The sequence below is a fragment of the Tachyglossus aculeatus genome, chromosome 5 (assembly GCF_015852505.1).
Source record: "Tachyglossus aculeatus isolate mTacAcu1 chromosome 5, mTacAcu1.pri, whole genome shotgun sequence".
In the NCBI taxonomy this organism is placed as follows: Eukaryota; Metazoa; Chordata; class Mammalia; order Monotremata; family Tachyglossidae; genus Tachyglossus; species Tachyglossus aculeatus.
The window spans coordinates 62,767,613-62,795,203 of record NC_052070.1 but is presented as its reverse complement, the minus strand read 5'-3'; the positions used below and the strand labels follow the sequence as shown (position 1 = coordinate 62,795,203).

The window sequence follows — 27,591 nt, the reverse complement described above, 5'->3', positions numbered from 1 at the left end:
CAGCTGTGTGACTTTGGGCAAGTCACTTCACTTCTCTGGGCCTCAGTTCCCTCATCTGTAAAATGGGGATGAAGACTGTGAGCCCCACGTGGGACAACCTGATCACCTTGTATCCCCCCAGCGCTTAGAACAGTGCTTTGCAGCGCTTAGAACAGTGCTCTGCACATAGTAAGTGCTTAACAAATGCCATTATTTTTTTGCACATAGTAAGAGCTTAACAAGTACCATCATTATTACTATTATTATAACTGAGATACAGAGAAACGACTTGCCCAAAGTCACACGGCTGACAAGTGGCGGAGCCGGGATTAATAGTAACTTAATAATGTTGGTATTTGTTGAGCGCTTACTATGTGCCAGGCACTGTTCTAAGCACCGGGGGGGGGGGGAGCCAAGGCGATCAGGGTGTCCCACGTGGGGCTCAGAGTCTTCATCCCCATTTTACAGATGAGGGAACTCTCATTACAGATGAGATAACTTAGAGAAGCAGCGTGGCTCAGTGGAAAGAGCACGGGCTTTGGAGTCAGAGGTCATGGGTTCAAATCCCTGCTCTGCCAATTGTCAGCTGTGTGACTTTGGGCAAGTCACTTCACTTCTCTGGGCCTCAGTTCCCTCATCTGTAAAATGGGGATGAAGACTGTGAGCCCTACGTGGGACAACCTGATCACCTTGTATCCCCCCAGCGCTTAGAACAGTGCTTTGCAGCGCTTAGAACAGTGCTCCGCACATAGTAAGCGCTTAACAAATGCCATTATTTTTTTGCACATAGTAAGCGCTTAACAAGTACCATCATTATTGCTATTATTATAACTGAGATACAGAGAAGCGACTTGCCCAAAGTCACACGGCTGACAAGGGGCGGGGCCGGGATTAATAGCAATTTAATGTTGGTATTTGTTGAGCGCTTACTACGTGCCAGGCACTGTTCTAAGCGCTGGGGGGGAGCCAAGGTGGTCAGGGTGTCCCACGTGGGGCTCAGAGTCTTCATCCCATTTTACAGATAACTCTCATTACAGATGAGATAATTTAGAGAAGCAGCGTGCCTCAGTGGAAAGAGCCCGGGCTTGGGAGTCAGAGGTCATGGGTTCAAATCCTTGCTCCGCCCATTGTCAGCTGTGTGACTTTGGGCAAGTCACTTCACTGGGCCTCAGTTCCCTCGTCTGTAAAATGGGGATGAAGACTGTGAGCCCCACGTGCTCCGCACATAGTAAGCGCTTAACAAATGCCATTATTTTTTTTTGCACATAGTAAGCGCTTAACACATACCATCATTATTACTATTATTATAACTGAGATACAGAGAAACGACTTAACCAAAGTCACACGGCTGACAAGTGGCGGAGCCGGGATTAATAGTAGTTTAATAATGTTTGTTGAGCGCTTACTATGTGCCAGGCACTGTTCTAAGCGCCGGAGGGGAGCCAAGGCGATCAGGGTGTCCCACGTGGGGCTCAGAGTCTTCACCCCCATTTTACAGATGAGGCCCGCAGAGTCAGTGGGCTGATCGGTGGCGGGATTCGCACCCACGACCTCCGACTCCCCCAGGCCGGGCTGCTGCCGCTGAGAGCCCCGCGCGCGCCCCCCCCGCGGCCGCCCCCGCAGCGCCCCCGCGGCGCGTCCCCCGCGCGCGTCCCCGCGGCTCCCCCCCGCGCGCGCACGGACCTCCGCCCTGACGCCGCCATGCCGCCTCGCGCCGCGGCGTGCTCGTCGCTTCCGCTCCCACAATGCCCAGCGCCGGCTCCAACCGCCGCGCAGGCCCCGCCCCCTGGCGGCCGGAACCCCGTCGTCTCTCGGGTTCTCGGGCAGCGGCGGAGGCGGAGCTCAGGCGGGCGGGCGCGTTTAATCATAATAATAATAATGGCATTTATTAAGCGCTTACTACGTGCAAAGCACTGTTCTAAGCGCTGGGATACATACAAGCCGATCAGGTTGTCCCATGTGGGGCTCGCAGTCTTCATCCCCATTTTACAGATGAGAGAACTGAGGCCCAGAGAATAATAATAATAATAATAATAATGGCTTTTATTCATTCAATCGTAATAAATACGTACAAACATAATAATAATAATAATGGCCTTTATTAAGCAATTACTACGTGCAAAGCACTGTTCTAAGTGCTGGGATACATACAAGGTGATCAGGTTGTCCCATTTGGGGCTCACAGTCTTCATCCGCATTTTACAGATGAGAGAACTGAGGCCCAGAGAATAATAATAATAATAATAATAATAATAATAATAATAATAATAATAATAATAATAATGGCCTTTATTCATTCAATCGTAATAAATACGTACAGACATAATAATAATAATGATGATGGGATTTATTAAGTGCTTACGACGTGCAAAGCACTGTTCGAAGCGCCGGGACAGATATAAGGTGATCAGGTTGTCCCATGTGGGGCTCACAGACTTCATCCCCGTTTTACAGATGAGAGAACTGAGCCCCAGAGAATAATAATAATAATAATAATAATAATAATGGCAATTATTAAGCCCTTACTACGTGCAAAGCACTGTTCTAAGCGCCGGGACAGATTTAAGGTGATCAGGTTGTCCCATGTGGGGCTCACAGACTTCATCCCCGTTTTACAGATGAGAGAACTGAGGCCCAGAGAATAACAATAATAATGATGATGGCATTTATTAAGCCCTTACTACGTGCAAAGCACTGTTCTAAGCGCTGGGATAGATACAAGGTGATCAGGTTGTCCCATGTGGGGCTCGCAGTCTTCATCCCCGTTTTACAGATGAGAGAACTGAGGCCCAGAGAATAATAATAATAATGGCATTCATTCATTCATTCAATCGTATTGAGCGCTTACTGTGTGCAGAGCACTGTACTAAGCGCTTGGGACATACAAGTTGGCAACATATAGTTTAACTCTCCCAGTGGGGGTAGGGGGCTCAAGGCCCAACTCGAGGGGTTGGAGAGCAAGGCAGGAATAAACAGATAATAATAGTAATAATAACTGTATTTGTTAAGCGCTATGTGCTAAGAAATGTACTAAGTACTGGGGTAGATACACAGTAGAGCATGGGCCATGGAGTCAGAAGGTCATGGGTTCTAATCCAGAATCCTCCACTTGTCCAGTGTGTGACCTTGGGCAACTCACTTCACTTCTCTTGGCCTCGGTTCCCTCATCTGTAAAATGGGGATTAAGACTGTGGGACAGGGACTGTGTCCAAACAGATTTGCTTGTATCCACCCCAGCGCTTAGTACAGTGCCTGGTGTACAGTAAGCGCTTAACAAATACCACGATTATTATTATTTCCCTTCTAGACTGTGAGCCCGTTGTGGGCAGGGCTTGTCTCTCTCTTGCCAAGCTGTATTTTTTCCAATAGTAATAATAATGATGGCATTTATTAAGCGCTTACTATGTGCAAAGCACTGTTCTAAATGCTGGGGAGGTTATAAGGTGATCAGGTTGTCCCACGGGGGCTCACAGTCTTCATCCCCATTTTCCAGATGAGGTCACTGAGGCACAGAGAAGTGAAGTGACTTGCCCAAAGTCACCCAGCTGATAAGTGGCGTAGCGGGATTTGAACCCATGACATCTGACTCCAAAGCCCGTGCTCGTTCCACTGGGCCACACTGCTTCTCGGCACTTAGCAATCTGTATAATTCTTCTCTTTCTCCCTTCAAAGCCCTACTGAGAGCTCACCTCCTCCAGGAGGCCTTCCCAAACTGAGCCCCCTTCTTCCTCTCCCCCTCCTCCCCCTCCCCCGGCCTTACCTCCTTCCCCTCCCCACAGCACCTGTATATATGTATAGATGTTTGTACATATTTATTACTCTATTTTACTTGTACATATTTATTCTATTTATTTTATTTGGTTTATATGTTTGTTTTGTTGTCTGTCTCCCCATTCAAGACTGTGAACCCGCTGTTGGGTAGGGACCGTCTCCATATGTTGCCAACTTGTACTTCCCAAGCGCTTAGTCCAGTGCTCTGCACGCAGTAAGCGCTCAATAAATATGATTGAATGAATGAATGAATGAATGCCGACTTGTACTTCCCCAGCGCTTAGTGCAGCGCTCTGCACACAGTAAGCGAGCGCTTGCATATATATTTGTACAGATTTATTACGCTATTTATTTTACTTGTACAAATTTACAATTCTATTCTTTTTTGTTCATGATGTGCATATAGCTTTAATTCTATTTGTTCTGACGATTTTGACACCCGTCTACGTGTTTTGTTTTGTTGCCTGCCTCTCCCTTCTAGACTGTGAGCCTGCTGTTGGGTAGGGACTGTCTCTCTATGTTGCCAACTTGTACTTCCCAAGCGCTTAGTCCAGTGCTCTGCACACAGTAAGCGCTCAATAAATACGATTGAATGAATGAATGAATGCCGACTTGTACTTCCCCAGCGCTTAGTACAGCGCTCTGCACACAGTAAGCGAGCACTTGCATATATATTTGCACAGATTTATTATGCTATTTATTTTACTTGTACACGTTTACAATTCTATTTATTTTGTTCAGGATGTGCATATAGCTTTAACTCCATTTGTTCTGACGATTTTGACACCCGTCTACATGTTTTGTTTTGTTGCCCGTCTCCCCCTTCTAGACTGTGAGCCTGCTGTTGGGTAGGGGCCGTCTCTATATGTTGCCAACTTGTACTTCCCAAACGCTTAGTCCAGTGCTCTGCACACAGTAAGAGCTCAATAAATACGATTGAATGAATGCCGACTTGTACTTCCCCAGCGCTTAGTACAGCGCTCTGCACACAGTAAGCAAGTACTTGCATATATATTTGTACAGATTTATTATGCTATTTATTTTACTTGTACAAATTTACAATTCTATTTATTTTGTTCAGGATGTGGATACAGCTTTAACTCCATTTGTTCTGACGATTTTTACACCCGTCTACATGTTTTGTTTTGTTGCCCGTCTCCCCCTTCTAGACTGTGAGCCCGCTGTTGGGCAGGGACCGTCTCCATTGCCGACTTGGGAGCTCCCCAGCGCTTAGTTATCATCATCAATCGTATTTATTGAGCGCTTACTGTGTGCAGAGCACTGTACTAAGCGCTTGGGAAGTACAAGTTGGCAACACATAGGGACAGTCCCTACCCAACAGTGGGCTCACAGTCCAGTGCTCTGCACACAGTAAGCACTCACTCACTCAATCAATCAATCAATCGTATTTATTGAGCGCTTACTGTGTGCAGAGCACTGGACTAAGCGCTTGGGAAGTACAAGTTGGCAACACATAGAGACAGTCCCTACCCAACAGTGGGCTCACAGTCCAGTGCTCTGCACACAGTAAGCGCTCACTCACTCACTCAATCAATCAATCGTATTTATTGAGCGTTTACTGTGTGCAGAGCACTGGGCTAAGCGCTTGGGAAGTACAAGTTGGCAACACATAGGGACAGTCCCTACCCAACAGTGGGCTCACAGTCCAGTGCTCTGCACACAATAAGCGCTCAATCAATCAATCAATCAATCGTATTTATTGAGCGCTTACTGTGTGCAGAGCACTGGACTAAGCGCTTGGGAAGTACAAGTTGGCAACATATAGAGACAGTCCCTACCCAACAGTGGGCTCACAGTCCAGTGCTCTGCACACAGTAAGCGCTCACTCACTCACTCAATCAATCGTATTTATTGAGCGCTTACTGTGTGCAGAGCACTGGACTAAGCGCTTGGGAAGTACAAGTTGGCAACACATAGGGACAGTCCCTACCCAACAGTGGGCTCACAGTCCAGTGCTCTGCACACAATAAGCGCTCAATCAATCAATCAATCAATCGTATTTATTGAGCGCTTACTGTGTGCAGAGCACTGGACTAAGCGCTTGGGAAGTACAAGTTGGCAACATATAGAGACAGTCCCTACCCAACAGGGGGATAGGATTGAATGGATGAACGCTGTGCCCACAGTGAGCGCTCGATGGGCCCGGTCGATTGAACGAATGAAAGGTAATCGGGTTGCCCCCGCCCCCCCAGCCTCACTCCCCATTTTGCAGCTGAGGTGCGAGGGAGGTGAAACGACCGGTCCAAGGTCTCCCAGGCGACCGGTCCCTCTATCCGCAGGGCCGGGCCTCGGGAGCTGCGGGGCGGAGCTGCGGGGCGGAGCTGCGGGATGGACTCGGCCTGACAGCCCCATGCAGGCGCGGCCGGACCTCGGCCCGGGCCCGGCCAGGAGCCCCGAAGCCCCTGCCCCTGCCCCTGGGTGAGTGCCCACCACCGACAGGCCTTGGCAGGGAGGGAGGGAGGGCAGAGGGGGCAGCAACCGGAGATCCATCTTTGGGGGGGGCTGCCGCAGATGCCCCTCCCACCCCCCCATCAATCAATCAACCGGTCGTATTCGTTGACCGCTTCACTGTGTGCACAGCACTGCGCTGAGCGCTTGGGAGAGGACCATAATAATCATGCTAGCATTTAGTGAGCGCTTACTATGTGCAAAGCACCGTTCTAAGCGCTGGGGAAAGTCGGCAACAGAGACTGGGCTAAGCACTTGGGAAAGGACAATAATAATAGTGATGGCATTTAGTAACGGCTTACTATGTGCAAAGCACCGTTCTAAGCGCTGGGGAAGTACAAGTCGGCAACAGACTGGGCTAAGCGCTTGGGAGAGGACAATAATAATAATGATGGCATTTAGTAAGTGCTTACTATGTGCAAAGCACTGTTCTAAGCGCTGGGGAAGTACAAGTAGGCAACAGACTGGGCTAAGCGCTTGGGAGAGGACCATAATAATCATGTTAGCATTTAGTAAGCGCTTACTATGTGCAAAGCACTGTTCTAAGCGCTGGGGAAAGTCGGCAACAGAGACTGGGCTAAGCACTTGGAAAAGGACAATAATAATCATGATGGCATTTAGTAAGCGCTTACTATGTGCAAAGCACTGTTCTAAGCTCTGGGGAAGTACATGTCGGCAACAAACAGAGACTGGGCTAAGCGCTTGGGGAGAGGACAATAATAATCATGATGGCATTTAGTAAGCGCTTACTATGTGCAAAGCACTGTTCTAAGTGCTGGGGAAGTACAAGTCATTCATTCAATCGTATTTATTGAGCACTTACTGTGTGCAGAGCACTGTGTGTCGGCAACAGAGACTGGGCTAAGCGCTTGGGAGAGGACAATAATAATCATGATGGCATTTAGTAAGTGCTTACTATGTGCAGAGCACTGTTCTAAGTGCTGGGGAAGTACATGTCGGCAACAAATAGAGACTGGGCTAAGCGCTTGGGAGAGGACAATAATAATAATGATAGCATTTAGTAAGCGCTTACTATGTGCAAAGCACTGTTCTAAGCGCTGGGGAAGTACAAGTCGGCAACAGAGACTGGGCTAAGCACTTGGGAGAGGACAATAATAATCATGATAGCATTTAGTAAGTGCTTACTATGTGCAGAGCACTGTTCTAAGCGCTGGGGAAGTACATGTCGGCAACAAATAGAGACTGGGCTAAGCGCTTGGGGAGAGGACAATAATAATCATGATGGCATTTAATAAGCACTTACTATGTGCAAAGCACTGTTCTAAGCGCTGGGGAAGTACAAGTCATTCATTCAATCGTATTTATTGAGCACTTACTGTGTGCAGAGCACTGTGTGTCGGCAACAGAGACTGGGCTAAGCACTTGGGAGAGGACAATAATAATAATGATGGCATTTAGTAAGCGCTTACTATGTGCAAAGCACTGTTTTAAGCACTGGGGAAGTACAAGTCGGCAACAAATAGAGACTGGGCTAAGCGCTTGGGAGAGGACAATAATAATAATGATGATAGCATTTAGTAAGCGCTTACTATGTGCAAAGCACCGTTCTAAGCGCTGGGGAAGTACAAGTCGGCAACAGAGACTGGGCTAAGCACTTGGGAGAGGACGATAATAATCATGATAGCATTTAGTAAGTGCTTACTATGTGCAGAGCACTGTTCTAAGCGCTGGGGAAGTACAAGTTGGCAACAGAGACGGGGCTAAGCACTTGGGAGAGGACAATAATAATAATGATAGCATTTAGTAAGCACTTACTATATGCAAAGTACTGTTCTAAGCACTGGGGAAGTACAGTCGGCAACAAATAGAGACTGGGCTAAGCGCTTGGGAGAGGACAATAATAATAATAATGATAGCATTTAGTAAGTGCTTACTATGTGCAAAGCACTGTTCTAAGCGCTGGGAAAGTACAAGTTGGCAACAAATAGAGACTGTGCTAAGCGATACAACAATAACGCACGTTTTCTGCCCCCAATGAGCTTACAGTCTAGTTGGGGGGGGGGGGATAGACATTAATAATAACAATGTTGGTATTTGTTAAGTGCTTACTATGTGCAAATCACTGTTCTAAGCGCTGGGGTAGATACAAGGTAATCAGGTTGTCCCACGAGGGGCTCACGGTCTTCATCCCCATTTTACAGATGAGGGAACTGAGGCCCAGAGAAGTGAAGTGACTTGCCCAAAGTCATCTACATGTTGTCTGTCTCCCCCTTCTAGACCGTGAGCCCGTTGCTGCGGCTCTATATGTTGCTGACTTGGACTTCCCAAGTGCTTAGTCCAGTGCTCTGCACACAGGAAGCGCTCAATAAATACAATTGAATGAATGAATGAATACAAATAAATCCCAAGTGCTTAGTACAGTGCTCTGCACACAGGAAGCGCTCAATAAACATGATTGAATGAATGAATGAATACAAATAAATAAATGACAGATTTGGACATAAGTGCTGTAAATCGGAGGAGCAGGTCAGGGCAACGCAGACGGGAGTGGGAGAAGAGGTAAGGAGGGGCTGAGTCTGGAAAGGGAATCAGATTTATTGGGCGCTTACTAGGTGCACAGCACCATACTAAGCACTTGGGAGAGTACAACAGAACACCCCCACCCCCAAACCCTGAGTGTCCGGGCCATGGAGGAGGATGGTTGGGGTGCGGGGCCGGGGATGGCGATTGGGGCAGCGGGCCAAGGATGCACTGTCTCAGCCTCCGAGTCTAGCACTTTATTTCAGACAGTCACACACTGAGGCAATCACACGTACGGACAGTCGGGTGGAGGCATTCAGTCAGGAGAATTTATGGAGCATCCGTTATGTGCAGAACTCTGTACTGTGCGTTTGGGAGAGCACGCTAGAGTTGGTAGACACATTCCCTCCCTCCGGAACTTGCAGTTCGTGGGGGAGACAGACCCTAAATAGTACATGTTTAGAATAGGTGCAAGGAAAATCGGAAGCGTAGGTGAGTACAGGCTTAAGTAGTAGGGTGAATCGGCAGGTGCTGTGGGTGAGTGTGGAAGAGGATAGAGGTGCCAGCGTCATAGTAGGGAGGGTGTGAACTGGGAAGAAGAAAAAAACTAACCAGGGAAGGCCTCCTGGAGGAGGAGGGACTTCCAAAGAATTTTGAAGATAGGTGGTCTGGCATTTTTGAAGAAGGAAAGAGTTCCTAGCCGGCGGAAGGGCATGAACAGGGACTGGAATAATGGGAATCAATAAATCAATTAATCAATAGTATTTCTCGAGTGCGGAGCACTGTACCAAATGCTCGGGAGAGAACAATAAAAACAGAGTTGGCAGGCATATGAGCTCGTTGTGGGCAGAGATTGTCTCTTTATTGCTGTATTGTACTTTCCCAAGCGCTTAGTACAGTGCTCTGCACACAGTAAGCACTTAATAAATACAATTGAACGAATGCCCGCAAGGAGTTTACAGTCTAGAGGGGGAGACAGACATTAATATAAATTACAGTTATGTGCATTAGTGCTGTGGGGCCGAGGGAGGGATGACTAAAGGGTGCAAATACAACAGCAAGGGCGACACAGAAGGGAGTGGGAGAAGAGGAAATGGGAAGGGGGGAATTAGGCACAGTGAGTTGGCTAGCCAGTGAAATGAAGAGTGAGAGTTTGAATGTAATGGGAGAAGAGAGAACAGACATTGAGAGTCACAGCCCCAGACAGAAACGCATTCATTCAATCGTATTTACTGAGCGCTTACTGTGTGCAGAGCACTGTACTATGCGCTTGGGAAGTACAATTCAGCAACAGAGACAATCCCTACCCAACAATGGGCTCACAGTCTTGAAGCTACAGAGACACAGTCACCCAGAGGCCACCATATCATTCAGTGCTATGTATTGATTGCTTACTATATACAGAGCACTGTACCAAGTGTTTGGGAGAGCACAAAACAACAAATTTAGCAGACACACTCCCTGGCCGTAGTGAGTTTACAGTCTAGAGGGGGAGACAGATACAGAGGCCCCCAGTATGACAATGGAAAGACCCGACTGGGCAGGAGTCCACCTCGCACTCCCTGCCTCCAGGGCTGTGTATGGTAGAAGATGCCCATTCAGTCTGCTCGCCGGCCTGTGCCCCTCGGGGAAGAGCTTGGAGAGGTTGGGCAAAACCCAGAGTCTGCCCTTCCCCAGTCTGCCACTCACGCTAACTCTTGCTTACCTGTGTGCACGCAGCCGTGCGGAAACACAGCCATGTAGACGCACTCGTGCAGACACGCATGTCTGACAAACACGCTCGTCTGGCCGTTTCGACCCTGGGCCGGCGGCGGCGGAAAATGAGGAGTCGTGGCCGGTGGCAGAGGCCACTCCGCTGGGCTGCCGGTCCTTCCCCGCTCCGTCTGTGCTGGGGGGCCCCCGCCTGTGTCCGCCAACCCTCTCTGTGCCCTACAGCCCGGACACGCACCCCTGCCTGGACAGCGAGGCGGAGCGGATCCAGCTGCGCCCCGCCCGGCCCGCCGTGGGCGCCATGGAGGGCGGGATGCAGCTGCTGAGCCGGGACGGGCACAGCGTCTCTCACAGCGCCAAACGGCACTACCACGACGCCTTCGTGTGCATGAGCCGCATGCGGCAGCGCGGGCAGCTGTGCGACATCGTGCTGCACGTGGCCACCAAGGAGATCAAGGCCCACAAGGTGGTGTTGGCCTCCTGCAGCCCCTACTTCCACGCCATGTTCACAAGCAAGTACCGGGGCCCCCGGCCGACCCCCTTCCCCTCCCCGGACGTGGCCGACGGCCCCTCGGGTGCCTGGGCGGGCTGGGCGGTCACCGGGGCGGCGGGGCCGGGCAGGCCCCTGAGCGGCGGCCGGCTGTGCCCGCAGACGAGATGAGCGAGAGCCGCCAGACCCACGTCACCCTGCATGACATCGACCCCCAGGCCCTGGAGCAGCTGGTGCAGTACGCGTACACGGCCGAGATCGTCGTGGGTGAAGGCAACGTGCAGGTGAGAGCCCCCGGCCCCTCGCCCGCACACGGAGGGCCACCACAGGGGCCAGCCCCTGCCCTGACCGCGGCTCCCCTGCCCGGCAGACGCTGCTCCCGGCTGCCAGCCTCCTGCAGCTGAACGGGGTGCGCGACGCCTGTTGCAAATTCCTGCTGAGCCAGCTGGACCCCTCCAACTGCCTGGGGATCCGCAGCTTTGCCGACACCCACTCCTGCGGCGAGCTGCTCAAGGCTGCGCACAAGTACGTGCTGCAGCACTTCGTGGACGTGGCCAAGACCGAGGAGTTCATGCTGCTGCCACTCAAGCAGGTGATGCCCCACGGGTCCGTCGGTCACGCCCGCCAATGGTCTGCCCACCCTTCCGGGCCGCTCTGACCCACCCCTCGCCCACCACCCGCAGGTGCTGGACCTCATCTCCAGCGACAGCCTCAACGTGCCATCTGAAGAGGAGGTGTACCGGGCGGCCCTAAGCTGGGTCCGGCACGACGTGGACGGTCGGAGGCAACACGTGCCGCGGGTGAGGAGAGCATGGGGGCGCTTGGGACCCTGGTCAAGTCGCTTCACTTCTGTGGGTCTCAGTTACCTCATCTGTAAAATGAGGATTAAGAGTGCAAGCCCCGTGTGGGACAGGGACTGTGTCCAGCCTGATTACCTTGTGTCTACCCCAGCACTTACAGCAGTGTTTGGCACACAGTAAGCGCTTAACGAATACCATAATTATTATTCCCGTCTCAGGGATGGAACAAAGTCGGCAGCCAAGAGCCCCGAGGGGCCTGTTCCAGGACCCATCTTACCCCCTGCCTAACGAACCACCCACCCATGGTGTTTATTGAGCTTCTAATGGGTGCAGAGCAGTAGGCCGTGTGCAGTATGTCTGCCCTGTGCTGGACACTGTATGCCATCCAGAGTACTGTATTGGACACCTACCTTGTGCAGAGTGGAATTAATTCATTCAATCGTATTTATTGAGCACTTACTGTGTGCAGAGTACTGTACTAAGCGCTTGGGAAGTACAAGTTGTCAACATATAGAGACGGTCCCTGCCCAACAGTGGGCTCACAGTCTAGAAGGGGGAGACAGACAACAAAACAAAACATATGGACAGGTGTCAAGTCGTCAAAACAAATAGAATTAGGCTCTACCAAGTGCCTACCATTTGCACAGTGCTCTACCACCTACAGTGGTGTAGTGGATAGACCATGGACCTGGGAGCCAGAAGGTCATGGGTTCTAATCCCACCTCCATCACTCATCTGCTGTGTGGCTTTGGGCAAGTCACTCCACTTCTCTGGGCCTCATTTCCCTCATCTGTGAAATGAGGATTGAGATTCTGAGCTCCACATGGGTCAGAGACCATGCCCAACCCAATTTGCTTGTATCCCCCCCACCCACCCCCAGCGCTTAGTATAGTGCCTGGCACATAGTAAGCGCTTAATACCATAATTATTTTTACCAGCTGTCTGATGTAATGTGTGCAGAGCACTGAATCATGTGCAGAGTGCTGTATTCATTCATTCAATCGTATTTATTGAGCGCTTACTGCGTGCAGAGCACTGTACTAAGTGCCGTACCAGCGCCGACTGCATGTACCATGGACAGATTGCTGTAACTGGCATGGGCTGCCTGCAGAGTATTGTATAAAATGCCTGGGAAAGTATAATTGACTAAAAGAAACTGTTATTGCTCTCAAGGAGCTAATGAGCTAATCGGGGAGAATAACAGGTACAAACCTTTCACAAATGCCGTAGCTGTTCCCAGCAAAATATAGGCTATGTAGATCAACATGGAATGTGGGTAAGCCACAGGCCTGAGAGTCAGGAGGTTATGGGTTCTAATCCCGGCTCCGCCACTTATCTGTTCTGTGGCCTTGGGCAAGTCACTTCACTTCTCTGGGCCTCAGTTGCCTCATCTGTAAGATGGAGATTAAGACTGTGAGACCTGTGTGGGGCAGGGACTGTGTCCAACCTGATTTGCTTCTACCCACCCAGTGCTTAGTACAGTGCACAGTACATAGTACATAGTAAGCACTTAACAGATACCATTATTATCAAGCAGTAGTATTTCTTGAGCACCTACTAGAAAAATGGAATTAGTAGACCCAATTCCTACCCTCAAAGAGCTTACAATGTAGTAGGGGGGAGAGACACTAAAACAAGTTACAAGTAGGAGGACGTAATAGTGTATGTACATTATGTTCATAAGTGCTATTGGGGGCTGCGAGTGCTAAAGGGCTTCAGAGGCATAGAAGTGCTGAAATCTCAGCTCTACCACTTTTCATTCAATCGTATTTATTGAACGCTTACTGTGTGCAGAGCACTGTACTAAGCACTTCTCTGCTGGGTGACCTTGAGCAAGTCACTTAACTTCTCTAGACTTCAGTTACCTCATCTGTAAAATGGGGAATAAGACTGTGAGCCCCATGTGGGACAGGGACTGTGTCCAACGTGATTACCTTGTATCTACCCCAGTGCTTAGTGCAGTGCCTGGCACCTAGTAAGGGCTTAACAAATGCCATTTTAAAAAAATGGCAGCTGTGGGATTGAGCAGATCATGTAACTTCTCTGCACTTCAGTTTCCTTATCTATAAACAGGGGATTTATCACCTGTTCTCCTCCTCCGTAGACCATTCATTTATTGAATCTTATTGAGCGCTTACTGTGTGCAGACCACTGTACTAAGTCTTTGGAAAGTATGAAGTCCATATGGGGCAGGGGCTCTGTCCAACCTGATTATCTTGTACCTACCCCAGTACTTAGTGCAGTGCTCAGCGTGCTTAAGACTACAATTACTATAAGGCGAGGAAGATTAGAATTCAACTGGGAAAGGAGTCCTTGGAAATTCATTCATTCATTCATTCAGTCGTATTTATTGAGCTTACACTTACTGTGTGCAGAGCACTGTACTAAGCTCTTGGAAAGTACAATTCGGTAACAGATAGAGACAATCCCTACCCAACAACAGGCTCACAGTCTAGAAGGGGGAGACAGACAACAAAACAAAACAAGTAGACAGGCATCAATAGCATCAAAATAGATAAATAGAATTATAGATATATACACATCATTAATAAAATAGAATAATAAATATGTGCAAATACAGACAAGTGCTGTGGGGTGGGGAAGGAGGTAGAGCAGAGGGAGGGAGTAGGGACGATGGGGAGGGGAGGAGGAGCAGAGGAAAAGGGGGGCTCAGTCTGGGGAGGCCTCCTGGAGGAGGTGAGCTCTCAGTATGGCTTTGAAGGGGGGAAGAGTGCTAGTTTGGCGGATGTGAGGAGGGAGGGCATTCCAGGCCAGAGGTAGGACGTGGGCCAGGGGTCGATGGCGGGACAGGCGAGAACGAGGCACAGTGAGGAAGTGAGCGGCACAGGAGCAGAGTGTGCGGGCTGGGCTGTAGAAGGAGAGAAAGGAGGTGATGTAGGAGGGCACAAGGTTATGGAGAGCTTTGAAGCCAATAGGAGTTTTTGCTTCATGCGAAGGTTGATAGGCAACATTGGAGATTTTTGAGTCGGGGGGGGATGACATGCCCAGAGCGTTTCTGTAGAAAAATAATCCGGTCAGCAGATTGAAGTATAGACTGAAGCAGATTGTGATTTCACATGGGCTCTGAAGATAAGGAGAACAGTAACCTACTGGATTTGAAAAGGGAGGGAGAGCGTTAGCAAGGAGTTGATGGAGAGACAGAAGAGAGAGGCACAAATAGTAGGTTGGTATTTGAGGAGCGAAGTGTAGGGGCTGACCTAGAATGGGAGAGGACTGAGGATAGGTAGAGGGCAGGGAGCTCATGGTGAGCAGTTTTCTGCTTGATGCAGAGATGGGAGGGCAACAACTGGAAGTTTTTGAGGAGAAGGGAGAAATGCACAGGATAGATATTTAGAAAAAGGCTCTGAGCAGATGAGTGAGGTAGGGACTGGGGTGGGGAGAGACCGAAGGCAGGGCGGTCAGCCAGGAGGCTCTCATCTTATGAAATCTCTCGCTCCATCCCTTCTCCCCTCCTTAACTTCCATCTTCAACCGCTCACTCTCCACTGGTTCCTTCCCCTCTGCCTTCAAACATGCCCATGTCTCTCCCATCCTAAAAAAACCCTCTCTTGACCCCACCTCACCTTCTAGTTATCGTCCCATATCCCTCCTACCATTCCTTTCCAAACTCCTTGAACGAGTCGTCTACACGCGCTGCCTAGAATTCCTCAACAACAACTCTCTCCTCGACCCCCTCCAGTCTGGCTTCCGTCCCCTTCATTCCACGGAAACTGCGCTCTCAAAGGTCACCAATGACCTCCTGCTTGCCAAATCCAACGGCTCATACTCTGTCCTAATCCTCCTCGACCTCTCAGCTGCCTTTGACACTGTGGACCACCCCCTTCTCCTCAACACGTTATCTGACCTTGGCTTCACAGACTCCGTCCTCTCCTGGTTCTCCTCTCATCTCTCTGGTCGTTCTTTCTCAGTCTCTTTTGCAGGCTCCTCCTCCCCCTCCCATCCTCTTACTGTGGGGGTTCCCCAAGGTTCAGTGCTTGGTCCCCTTCTGTTCTCAATCTACAGTCACTCCCTTGGTAACCTCATTCGCTCCCACGGCTTCAACTATCATCTCTACGCTGATGACACCCAGATCTACATCTCTGCCCCTGCTCTCTCCCCCTCCCTCCAGGCTCGCATCTCCTCCTGCCTTCAGGACATCTCCATCTGGATGTCCGCCCGCCACCTAAAGCTCAACATGTCGAAGACTGAGCTCCTTGTCTTCCCTCCCAAACCTTGTCCTCTCCCTGACATTCCCATCTCTGTTAACGGCACTACCATCCTTCCCGTCTCACAAGCCCGCAACCTTGGTGTCATCCTCGACTCCGCTCTCTCATTCACCCCTCACATCCAAGCCGTCACCAAAACCTGCCGGTCTCAGCTCCGCAACATTGCCAAGATCCGCCCTTTCCTCTCCATCCAAACCGCTACCCTGCTAATTCAAGCTCTCATCCTATCCCGTCTGGACTACTGCACTAGCCTTCTCTCTGATCTCCCATCCTCGTGTCTCTCTCCACTTCAATCCATACTTCATGCTGCTGCCCGGATTATCTTTGTCCAGAAACGCTCTGGACATATTACTCCCCTCCTCAAAAACCTCCAATGGCTACCGATCAATCTGCGCATCAGGCAGAAACTCCTCACCCTGGGCTTCAAGGCTCTCCATCACCTCGCCCCCTCCTACCTCACCTCCCTTCTCTCCTTCTACTGCCCAGCCCGCACCCTCCGCTCCTCCACCACTAATCTCCTCACTGTACCTCGCTCTCGCCTGTCCCGCCATCGACCCCCGGCCCACGTCATCCCCCAGGCCTGGAATGCCCTCCCTCTGCCCATCCGCCAAGCTAGCTCTCTTCCTCCCTTCAAGGCCCTGCTGAGAGCTCACCTCCTCCAGGAGGCCTTCCCAGACTGAGCCCCTTCTTTCCTCTCCCCCTCATCCCCCTCTCCATCCCCCCGTCTTACCTCCTTCCCTTCCCCACAGCACCTGTATATATGTATATATGGTTGTACATATTTATTACTCTATTTATTTATTTATTTATTTATTTTACTTGTACATTTCTATCCTACTTATTTTATTTTGTTGGTATGTTTGGTTCTGTTCTCTGTCTCCCCCTTTTAGACTGTGAGCCCACTGTTGGGTAGGGACTGTCTCTGTGTGATGCCAATTTGTACTTCCCAAGCGCTTAGTACAGTGCTCTGCACATAGTAAGCGCTCAATAAAAACGATTGATTGATTGATTGATTGCTGCAGTAGTTGGCGATGGGCTGTGACAAGTGCTGGGACCAGTGTAGTGGCCGTTTGGATAGAATGGAAGGGGCAGATTCTGGAAATGTTGTGAAAGAAGAAAATTGGCCGGATTTAGTCATAGACCGAATATTGGGGTTAAAAGAGAGGGAGGCAACAAGAAAAATGCCACGGTTATGGGCTCAGGAGTTGGGAGAAAGGTGGTGTTGTCAGCTGTGATGGGACAGTTAGGTGGAGGAGAGGATTTGGGTGGGAAGTTGAGGAGTCCATTTTGGGCTAAGTTGAGCTTGAGTTTCCAGTGGGGCAGCTAGGTGGAGGTATCCTGGAGGCAGAAGGCAATGCAAATTTCCAGATAAAGAGAGAGGTCAGGGCGAGCAAGCTAGGACTCATCCACACAGGCAGAGGTGGTAGTTGAAGCTGAGGGAGCAGGTGAGCTCCCCAAGGGAATTGGTGTCTGCCTGCCACCTAAAACTCAACATGTCCAAGACTGAACTCCTTGCTCCATGCTCTAGTGGATAGAGCATGGGCCAGAAGGACCTGGGTTCTAATCTGGCTTTGCTACTTGCCTGCTGTGTGACCTTGGGTAAATCACTTAATTTCTCTGTGCTTCAGTTACCTCATCTGTAAAATGGAGATTAAGACTACCCATGTGGGGTAGAGGCTGTGTCCAACCTGACTAGCTTGTATCTACCCTAATACTTAGTACAGTGCCTGGCACATAGTAAGTTCTTAGCAAACATTATTTTTAAAAAAAGGTAGTGGGAGAAGCATCACGGCCTAGTGGAAAGAGACCAGGCATGGGAGTCAGAGGACCTGGGTTCTCATGCTGGCTCTACTACTTACCTGTTCTATAACTTGGATAAGTCCCTTAACTTTTTTGGGCCTCAGTTTCCTCAACTGTAAAATGGGTATTCAATACCGGTTCTACCTCCTACTTGAACTGTGAGCTCCATGAGAAGCAGGGACTACCTCTCACCTGATTACCTTGTATCTACCCAGCACATAGAACAGTGCTTGACACACAGTAAGCACTTAACAAATACCTTTTTTTTAAAAAAAAAAAAAAAAAAGGAGAACCAGGAGAGGACAGTACTAGCAAAACCAAGGTTAGATATTGTTTCCAGGAGAAGGGAGTGGTCCACACTGTTTAAGTCACTCAGTCAGTCAATCGTATTTATTGAGCATTTACTCTGTGAAAATCACCGCAATAAGGGCTTGGAAGAGTACAGTGTAACAATATAACAGACACACTCCCTGCCCGCAGTAAGCTTACAGTCTAGATGGGGAGACAGACATTAATATAAATAAAATTACAGATATGTACATATGTGTTGTGGGGCTGGGAGGTGGGATGAATAAAGGGAGCTAGTCATGGCAATGAGGAAAGGAGTGGAAGAAAAGGAAATGAGGACTTAGTCAAAGAAGCCTTCTTGGACGAGACAAGTCTTCGGTAAGGCTTTGAAGAGGGAAGAGTAATTGTCTGTGGGATAGGAGCAGGGAAGGTATTCCAGGTCAGAGGCAGGATCATCATCATCAATCGTATGTGGGCAAGAGGTTAGTGGTGAGAAAGACAAGATCGAGGTAGACTGAGAAGGTTAGCATTAGAGGAGCAAAGTGGGCAGATTGGGTTGTAGTAGGACAGTAGCAAGATGAGGTAGGAGTGGACAAGGAGATTGAGTGCTTTAAAGCCGATGGTAAGGGGTTTCTGTTTGATACAGTGGTGGATGGACAACCACTGGAGGTTCTTGAGGAGTGGGAAAACATGGCCCAAATGTTTCTGTAGAAAAATGATCCAGGCAGCAGGGTGAAGCATAGACTGGAGTGGGGAGGGACAGGAGGCAGGGACGTCAGCAAGGAGGCTGATACAATAATCAAGGCAGAATAAGATAAGTGCTTGGATTAATGTGGTAGCATTTTGGATGGAAAGGAAAGGGTGGATTTTAGCAATATTGTTACAGTCGAACCAACATAATTTATTGATGGATTGAATATGTCAAAGGCAGTCAAGAGGTCAAGGATGGAGAGAAGTCCATTAGACAGAGCAAGAAGGAGCTACTGGTGACTTTTTTTATGGTATTTGTAAGGTGCTTACTATGGGCCAGGCACTGTACTAAGTACTGGGGTAGATACAAGATCATCAGGTTGGCCTCCCAGTTTTAATTTCCACTTTACAGATGAGGTAACTGAGGCATGGAGAGGTTAAGTGACTTGCCCAAGGTCACACAGCAGATTAAGTGGCAGAGCTGTGATTAGCGAGAGAATGGTCTCAGTGGAGTGAAGAGGGGAAATTGGATTGAAGACAGTCAAGAAGGGTGTTGGAAGAGAGGAAGTGGAGGCTGTGGATATAAAGAACTAGTCTGAGAAGCGTGTGGGCAAGGATAGGAGCAGGGAGATGGGGTGCTAGTGGAATGGTCAGGAGGGTCCAGTCAAAATATTTTTTAGGACAGAGGTGATGTGGGTGTAAGCTCATTGTAGGCATGGAATGTGTCTGTTTATTATTATATTGTACACTCCCAAATGCTTAGTACAGTACTCTGCACGCAGTAAGCACTCAATAAATATGACTGAATGAATTTAAAGGTAGAGGAAAAGGAGGCAACTGAGAATGAGTGGTTGAAGATGATGATCAGGAAGGAAGAAGAGTGGGGGCAAGTGTTTTTATAAAGACAGAAGGGATGAGGTTGGAGGTGCAAGTAGAAGTGTCCCAGAGGCAAAGAAAAGAAATGCAAAGATTGCACCTGGGGAAAGAGTGAGATGAGTTTGGGAATCATCTGCAGAGAAGTGGTAACTAAAGCCAGGGGAGCTGGTGAACTCTCTGAGGGAATCAAGGTCAAGGGGGAAGAGTGGGGGACTCAGAACAGAGCTTGGAGGGTTTCCCGCCTTTAGGCATTGAGGCAGAATAGGAACCAGCAAAAAAGATTCAGCCAGAGAGAGGTGGGGAGAGACCAGTGTCAGAGAGACCAGAGCTAAATGTTGTTTCCAGAAGAAATGACCCACAGTGGCAAAGGCAGCCCAGAAGTCCAGGATTATGATCAAGTACAGCGCAGACGGTCCATCCGTCCACCCCCGCCACCCCCCACACACACACACACTGGCCCACCTGGCTGTTCACGCGTCCATCCATTAGTCTGTCGGTCTCTCTGTCCATCCATCAGTCCATCCTCCCCTTCCATCCATCCATCGTCCGTCCATCCATCCGTCGGTCCATCAGTCCGTCCACGTGTCCGTGTGCCTGCAGCTGATGAAGTGCGTACGGCTGCCGCTGCTGAGCCGGGACTTCCTGCTGAGCCACGTGGACAGCGAGGCGCTGGTGCGGCACCACTCGGATTGCAAGGACCTCCTCATCGAGGCCCTCAAGTTCCACCTGCTGCCGGAGCAGCGCGGGGTCCTGGGGAACAGCCGCACCCGGCCGCGCCGCTGCGAGGGAGCCAGCCCCGTGCTCTTCGCAGTGGGTATGGGGGCCGGGGGTTGTGGGCAACCCCATTCTCCTCTCCCCATGACCTCCTCCCCAGGGCCTCTGCTGCAGCAAAGTCACACCCCTCCCCCACAACACCAGGGCCTCCCCAATATCCCCTTCCCACCATCAAGCCTTCCTCGACTCCCTCCACATTGGCACCTCCCTGGACCACACTGAACACTGGGGTCTCCCCAACTCCCCCCAGCAATTGGTGCCTCCCAGTGTCGCCCCACATACTGGGGCCTCCCCAACTGCCCCTCCCATTGCTGCTTCCCTGACCCCCCGGACCTCTCCCCAGCATCGATGCCCTCCTCCAGCCCCCCCTTCCCAGACCTTTGACCGTCACCAGGTGGTGGAAGCCTGTTCGCCATCCACGGGGACTGTGAGGCGTATGACACACGGACTGACCGCTGGCACATGGTGGCCTCCATGTCCACCCGCCGGGCCCGTGTAGGCGTCGCTGCCATAGGGAACAAGCTCTACGCCGTGGGCGGGTAAGATCAGCGGTGGGGGGGGGGGGGGGGGAGGCTGGTGACATTGGCCTTTGACCCTGACCGGGGATGAATTGATGTTAGGCCTGGTGCTCACTCGGGTCAGTCTTGGATCTGCAGCGGGTCCAAGGGCTGTCCCTTCCCTCCCCGTCCGTTCCCACCCCGATCCTCAGCTAGGATCTTGTCCTCAACTCCTGACCCTCCCACTCCTGACCCTCCCACTCCTGCCCACAGGTACGACGGGACGTCTGACCTGGCCACAGTCGAGTGCTATGATCCAGTCACCAACTCTTGGCAGCCCGAGGTGGCCATGGGCACGAGGCGCAGCTGCCTAGGGGTGGCAGCTCTCCACGGGCTGCTCTACGCCGCCGGGGGCTACGATGGAGCCTCCTGTCTCAACAGGTGTGGGGATGGGGAGAAAGGTGGGGAGGGGTGGGCGGGGACAGGATGGTCCCCTTGCTCATCCAGAGGGCCGGAAGGCACTTGCAGGGCCAGGTGAGGTGGGGGTGCTGTCCCTCTGTCCCGATTCAGCATCCCGAAGACCAGTTTTCCCGACAAACTCCACCCACCACATGGGGCCTCCCCGGAAGGGCGGCTCTAAGCTGTGCGAGTGTTGGGGAAGAGGATCGGGGCTGTGAAGGATAAGCCTCGCTGACCCCACCTCTCCCCACTCCACTTGCCCGGACACCCTCCCCACTGTCCCCTCCGGCCACAGCGCTGAGCGGTACGACCCCCTGACAGGCACTTGGACATCCATCGCTGCCATGAGCACCAGGAGAAGATACGTCCGTGTGGCCACACTGGGTGGGTGACCAGAAACTGCCCATGCACCCCTCCTTCCCCTCCCAACTCCTGCACCAGTCACAGCCTGGGTCCTGGGTATCTATCCATCTGCCGGGCCTGGGCTGAGCATGCACTGCCTGCCCTGGGTGCCCATCCTGTCCCGGGCTATTCATGCTATTCATCCCAGATAGCCATCTGTCAGTCCCAAGCTGGGCTGGGCACGGGTCCATCCATCTGAGGCATCCATCCATCTGTCTGAGGCTGGGCCGAGCATCCATCCATCCACCCTGAGCTGGCCCGAGCGTGCATCTGTCCATCCTGAGTTGGGCTGACCGTAGTCCCCCTGCAGATGGGAACCTGTACGCAGTCGGAGGCTATGACAGCTCTTCCCACCTGGCCACCGTAGAGAAATATGAACCCCAGGTACTGACCTCTGCAGTCCCAACCCATCCCATGTCCCCCTTCCCTTTCACCCCATCCCACCCCCGGACGAGTCCCTCACAGATGGGCTGGAGTCTCCTCAGGGGCTCAAGCTAGTGGTGTGGGGTGGACACGCAAGGGGCCCGGGTGAGGAGGGGATGTCCTATGGGAGGCAGGGGAAGACCCTGCCTGTGTGGTAGTCTCCCTGCACCCCGACCCCATGATCGCCCCAGGGAAACACATGGGCACCCATCGCCAATATGCTGAGCCGCCGCAGCAGCGCTGGCGTGGCAGTCCTGGAGGGAGCACTCTACGTGGCTGGGGGCAATGACGGGACCAGCTGCCTCAACTCCGTGGAGCGCTACAGCCCCAAGGCTAACACCTGGGAGAGCGTGGCCCCCATGAACATCCGCAGGTACCGCCACCCCCTGTGCTGGGACAACAGCTTTGGGGCCTCCACCAGGGCCGTGGGACTGAGCGGGGACCGAGGGGCAGAGACACAGATGGGGTCAGAAATGGGACCCTCCCCCTCCCCTGGCCCCTGGGAGCGGCTCAGCCAGGGAACAGCCCTGGAAACGGGATCCCCGAGTTCTGGCTTTTCTCTACAAGTGACTCTGCCGCTTGTCTGCCGTGTGACCCTGGGCAAGTCACTTAACTTCTCTGAGCCTCAGTTCTCTCATCTGTAAAATAGGGATTAAGACTGTGAGCCCCATGTGGGACAATCTGATCACCTTGTATCCCCCACAGCGCTTAGAATAGTGCTTTGCACATAGTAAGCGTTTAACAAATGCCATTATTATTATTATTATTTAACAAATACCATAATAATTATTATTATTACCGGGGCCCAGTTTTCCCGCACTTGCCATTGTGGGCAGGTGGGGTTGGAAAGCCAGGTTATTTCACTGGGGGTACACAATGACACTACCCCCTCCCCATCTCCATCTCCACCCTCTTCCAGCCCTGGGTCACCCCTGCCCCACATCCCCCTCTCTACCTTCCCCTTTCACATTTCATTCTCCTTCCTTCCCAGGTTCCAGGGGCTGGGGGAAGTTGGGGGGGGTGGGGGCGGGGAGGATTCTCCCAAGGATACCCAGAAACTGATGGGCAGCAGGACGAGGCAGATCATGCGAGGGGCCTGATCCCCAGATCCCCACCCTGGGAGGGGGAGAGGAGGGTGTTCCCGGGCCACTCACACCCCCTGTCCTCCCCACCTGCCCAAGGAGCACCCACGACCTGGTGGCCATGGATGGATGGCTGTACGCCGTGGGCGGGAACGACGGGAGCTCCAGCCTCAACTCCATTGAGAAGTACAACCCGCGGACCAACAAATGGGCAGCCGCTTCCTGCATGTTCACCCGGCGCAGCAGTGTTGGGGTGGCCGTGCTCGAGCTGCTCAACTTCCCGCCCCCATCCTCCCCCACCCTCTCCGTCTCCTCGACCAGCCTTTGACCCAGGAGCCCGGCGCCACCGCCGGCCAGATCCCCAGGCCAGCCACTCCCTGTAGGGGGGCAGAGGCGCCACCCCCACTAACCCACCTATCCCCTGCCTCTGGGTAGGGAGCTGGGGACGGCACTGGGACCCCGGCCTCCTCCCCTTCCCCAGATCCCCCTGGCCCCGACCACCACCATGCTGCTTCCATGACCCACCCCGGGCCCTGCTCTGCAATGACCTAGGCAGGAGAGACCGCCCCCCTCCCAAAACACCCTTCTCCCCTCGGTCCTAAGAAAGAGGGCCGTCCAAGGTCGGCATCCGGGGTCAGCACCAGCTCCTTAAGCCTTAACCGTCACCCCCTAGGAGGACAGGACAGAGCCCACCCCCCACCCGGGTTACAGGACCAGTTGGTCAGTGCCCTAGTCAAACCATGGACTTGGGGTCCCCAGGCCCATGGAGGGGATGCACCTCTCTCCAACCTGCAGGACTCTGAAGAGGCCCATTCACCTGCGGCCTTGCTCTAGGGGAGGGGAAGCAGGAATGTGGGGGCTAACATCCCAGCTCCAGGTCTTCGGGAGGTGACATGTGTCTGTCCCGCATTGGTCTGTCCACTGGTTTATTTGTGTTACCTTATAGTGTGTCCCTCCACAGACTGACACTAGACATGTCAACCCTCCCACTTCCTTCCTTCCCCTCACCCGCTGTCCGGTGGATCGGTGAGTAATTGGGAGGGGGGCTGCGTCGTGTGAGGGTCAGACAGACCCACCCCCACCCCGGGGTGGGGGCGGGAATGTGATATGAGGGAGAGGCAGCAGGGACGGGGCCTGAACTCCACAGCAAAGAACCATCCAATTGCAGAACTGAGGGTTGGGTGCTGCCCCCTCTTTCCCAGCTCCTCCACTGGGGGTGGGGGTGGGGGGTCTCTCAGGGGCTGGAGGTGAAGGAGTCAGGGAACAGGTGTCTTCCTCCATCCATCTGTCCCGTCGGCACCTTCCTGTGCCACATGGTATCTATTTGCTCAGAGTGTCCTGAATTTGCACTAGACGGTGCACACACCCACAAACAGATGGTGCGGACTGCACACCTAATGCATACATGACATATACCCACAACCCACCAGATGCACACTGTGCCCGCGGGACACATGTGCCCCCAGCCGCTTCCACAGAGCGCACACTCGCATGCATGCACACAACTACACACACAGACACCCCCAGCGCCTGTGGGAGACACCCACAGTCACCCCAACCCAAAACTGCCCATGGGCACAACCAGTGCGATCTTCCCCAGAGCAATATGAGCCAACCTGTACAATAAATGTTTTCTTGCACTCTGAGCCTCCCTCTCCTGTCCCCCATGCCGCCATGAAGCCCCACCTGTCGAGGCAGAGCTCTGCCGCTCCATCCTCCATTTTAGGGTCAAACAGACCCTGACATCCAGATGTGCCTGACACTGGGAATTAATCTTGAGAGAACACTGGGTGCAGGCCTCTTCACTACCCCAGCAGAATGGACCAAATGACCCTGAGTGAGGCCTCTTCCCTTGTCAGCCACATTCCTCTGGACTCTGCCAGAGCAATTAAATTGAGGTGATGTTCCCAGCCCCACCCCACTGGTTCTCCAGCTGCTGGTCCTTTCTTAGGGGTTGGGCTTTGCCCTTGGTTATCAATCAATCAATCAGTGGTATTTATTTTGTGTGGAGCATTGTAATAATGATGGCATTTATTAAGCACTTACTATGTGCAAAGCACTGTTCTAAGTGCTGGGTACTAAGTTTGTGGGAGAATACAATACCAGAGTAGGCAGGCAAGTTCCCTGCCCACAGTGAATTTACAATTCAGTTTTTTTGGGGGGTTTATCATATTTGTGAAGCACTTACTGTGTGTCAAGCACTGGGATCGATACAAATCATTTATTTCGGACACAGTCCCTGTCCCACATTGGGCTCACAGTCTCTGTCCTCGCTGTACAGATGAGGTCACTGAGGCACAGAGAAGTAAAGTGACTTACCCAAGGTCACAAAGTAGACAAGTGGTGGAGCCACGATTGGAACCCATGACCTCCTGACTCCTAGGATTGTACTCTGTACGTGCTGCAAGAAACAGTGTGGTTAGTGGAAAGCACAGGTTAGTTAGAGCACGGGTTTGGGAGTCAGAAGACATGGGTTTTAATTCCGGCTCTGTCACTTGTCTGCTGTGTGACATTGGGCAAGCCACTTAACTTCTCTGTGCCTCAGTTACCTCTTCTGTAAAATGGGGATTAAGACTGTGAGTCCCGTGTGGGACAACCTGATTATCTTGTATCTACCCCAGCACTTAGAACAATGCTTGGCACATAGTAAGGGATTAACAAATATCATTATTATTATTATTATCCATTATGCCATGCTGCTTCTCATGTGTGTATGTTCACTATTGCCATCAAATGAGCAGGTGTATACCCTGATACCCTGGGAGGGTATGTGCCAAGGGCTTGTGTACACTTTGCATGAATGTGTGAATGCATATGTGCACAGTGGACAGGCAGGTTGGCATATATACACTCTGCCCATTGGTGGGGGGGAAGGGACAGGAAGTGAGTGAACCAAGCATGGGTGTGGCAGACTTTGTGTGTATATATAAATCAATCAGTATTATTTATTGAGTACTTTAGGCAGTGCAGTGAAGACTGTAAACTCTTTGTGGGCAGGGAATGTGTCTGTTTATTATTATAGTGTACTCTTCCAAGCGCTTAGTACAGTCTTTGCACACAGTGCTAATAAATACTATTGAATGACTAATAATAATAATAATGATGGTATTTGTTAAGCGCTTACTATGTTCAAAGCACTGTTTTAAGCGCTGGGGGATACAAGGTGATCGGGTTGTCCCACGTGGGGCTCACCGTCTTAATTCCCATTTTACAGATGAGGTAACTGAGGCACAGAGAAATTAAGTGGCTTGCCCAAGGTCATACAGCTGACAAGTGGTGGAGCCGGCATTCGAACCCATGACCTCTGACTCCCAAGCCCGGGCTCTTTCCACTGAGCCATGCTGCTTTTTAGTCTTAGTGACAACTAAGCACTTGGGAGAGTATATCATAAGAGCTGGTAGACATGTTCCCTACCCCCAGTGAGCTACCTGGGTGAGTGTGCCCGCTTTTTGGAGGGGTCCTTTGGCCAGTGGGTAGGAGTAGCTGCCCTGCCCCCATCCCCATATCAATTTTTACATAAGCCTGAGAGGTGAGAATTATCTCAGCTATCTTTGGGAAGGAGGGGTGGGGTGGAGGGGGGCAGATGGGGCATCCTATGCTCCAGGCCCATCAGAGCTCTAAACCCCAAACCCCCCGACCTTTTCTGTCTCTGTCAGGGGCACCATTTCACTTGGAAGAACAGGAAGCTGGCTAGATTGCAAGCTCTGTGAAGGCAGGGCTCATGGCTATTTTCTCTAAGGTACTCTCCCAAGTCCTAAGTATAGTGTTTTGCACAGAATAAGCACTCAAAGCCTGTTGATGGCTTAAAGGAAGTGCTGGGTGCCTTTCTGGAGATGCATGCCCACAGTACAAACGCTCATACAAAAAGGTCCAGATTCCAGTGGCAATTCATTCCCATACAGAACTATATTTTTTTTATGGTATTTGTTAAGCACCTATTATGCGCCAGGCACTGTACTAAGTGCTAGAGTAGGTACAAGCTAATCAGGTTGGACACAGTCCTCGTCCTCTATAGGGTTCACAATCTTATTCATTCATTCAATCGTATTTATTGAGCACTTACTGTGTGCACAGCACTGTACTAAGCACTTGGGAAGTACAAGTTGGCAACTTATAGAGATGGTCCCTACCCAACAGCAGGCTCACAGTCTAGAAGACTGTGATCTAGAAGATCTTAATCCCCGTTTTACAGATGAGGAAACTGAGGCACAGAGAAGTGAAGCGACTTGCCCAAGGTCACACAGCAGACGTGGAGGAGTCAGGATTAGAACTCAGGTCTTTCTGATTCCCAGGCCTGTGCTCTATCCACTAAACCATGCTGCTTCTTGCATCATGGAAATAGCAGGAAACACCAGCAGGAAACTCCAGCAGGAAA

The 27,591-nt window shown here is 51.4% G+C and overlaps 2 protein-coding genes across 2 annotated transcripts in view; one reads left to right on the top strand and one right to left on the bottom strand.

Annotated features, from left to right (window-relative positions):
• The window catches only part of NOC2L (NOC2 like nucleolar associated transcriptional repressor), a 35,079-nt gene extending 33,397 nt beyond the window's left edge, over nt 1–1,682 (bottom strand). The window contains exon 1 of the mRNA XM_038747317.1: nt 1,663–1,682. Coding sequence (XP_038603245.1) covers nt 1,663–1,682 — 20 coding nt within the window. The remainder of the gene's footprint in view (nt 1–1,662) is intronic.
• A 4,425-nt stretch (nt 1,683–6,107) lies between these two features.
• KLHL17 (kelch like family member 17) lies at nt 6,108–24,443 on the top strand. Its single transcript, XM_038746644.1, has 12 exons — nt 6,108–6,189; nt 10,636–10,922; nt 11,063–11,184; nt 11,271–11,492; nt 11,584–11,700; nt 20,180–20,393; nt 20,748–20,892; nt 21,124–21,291; nt 21,605–21,693; nt 22,022–22,095; nt 22,326–22,507; nt 23,316–24,443. Exons 1-12 carry the CDS (start codon nt 6,122–6,124, stop codon nt 23,542–23,544), a joined length of 1,917 nt encoding a protein of 638 aa, XP_038602572.1. The 5' UTR covers nt 6,108–6,121; the 3' UTR covers nt 23,545–24,443.
• The last annotated feature ends 3,148 nt before the right edge of the window (nt 24,444–27,591 follow it).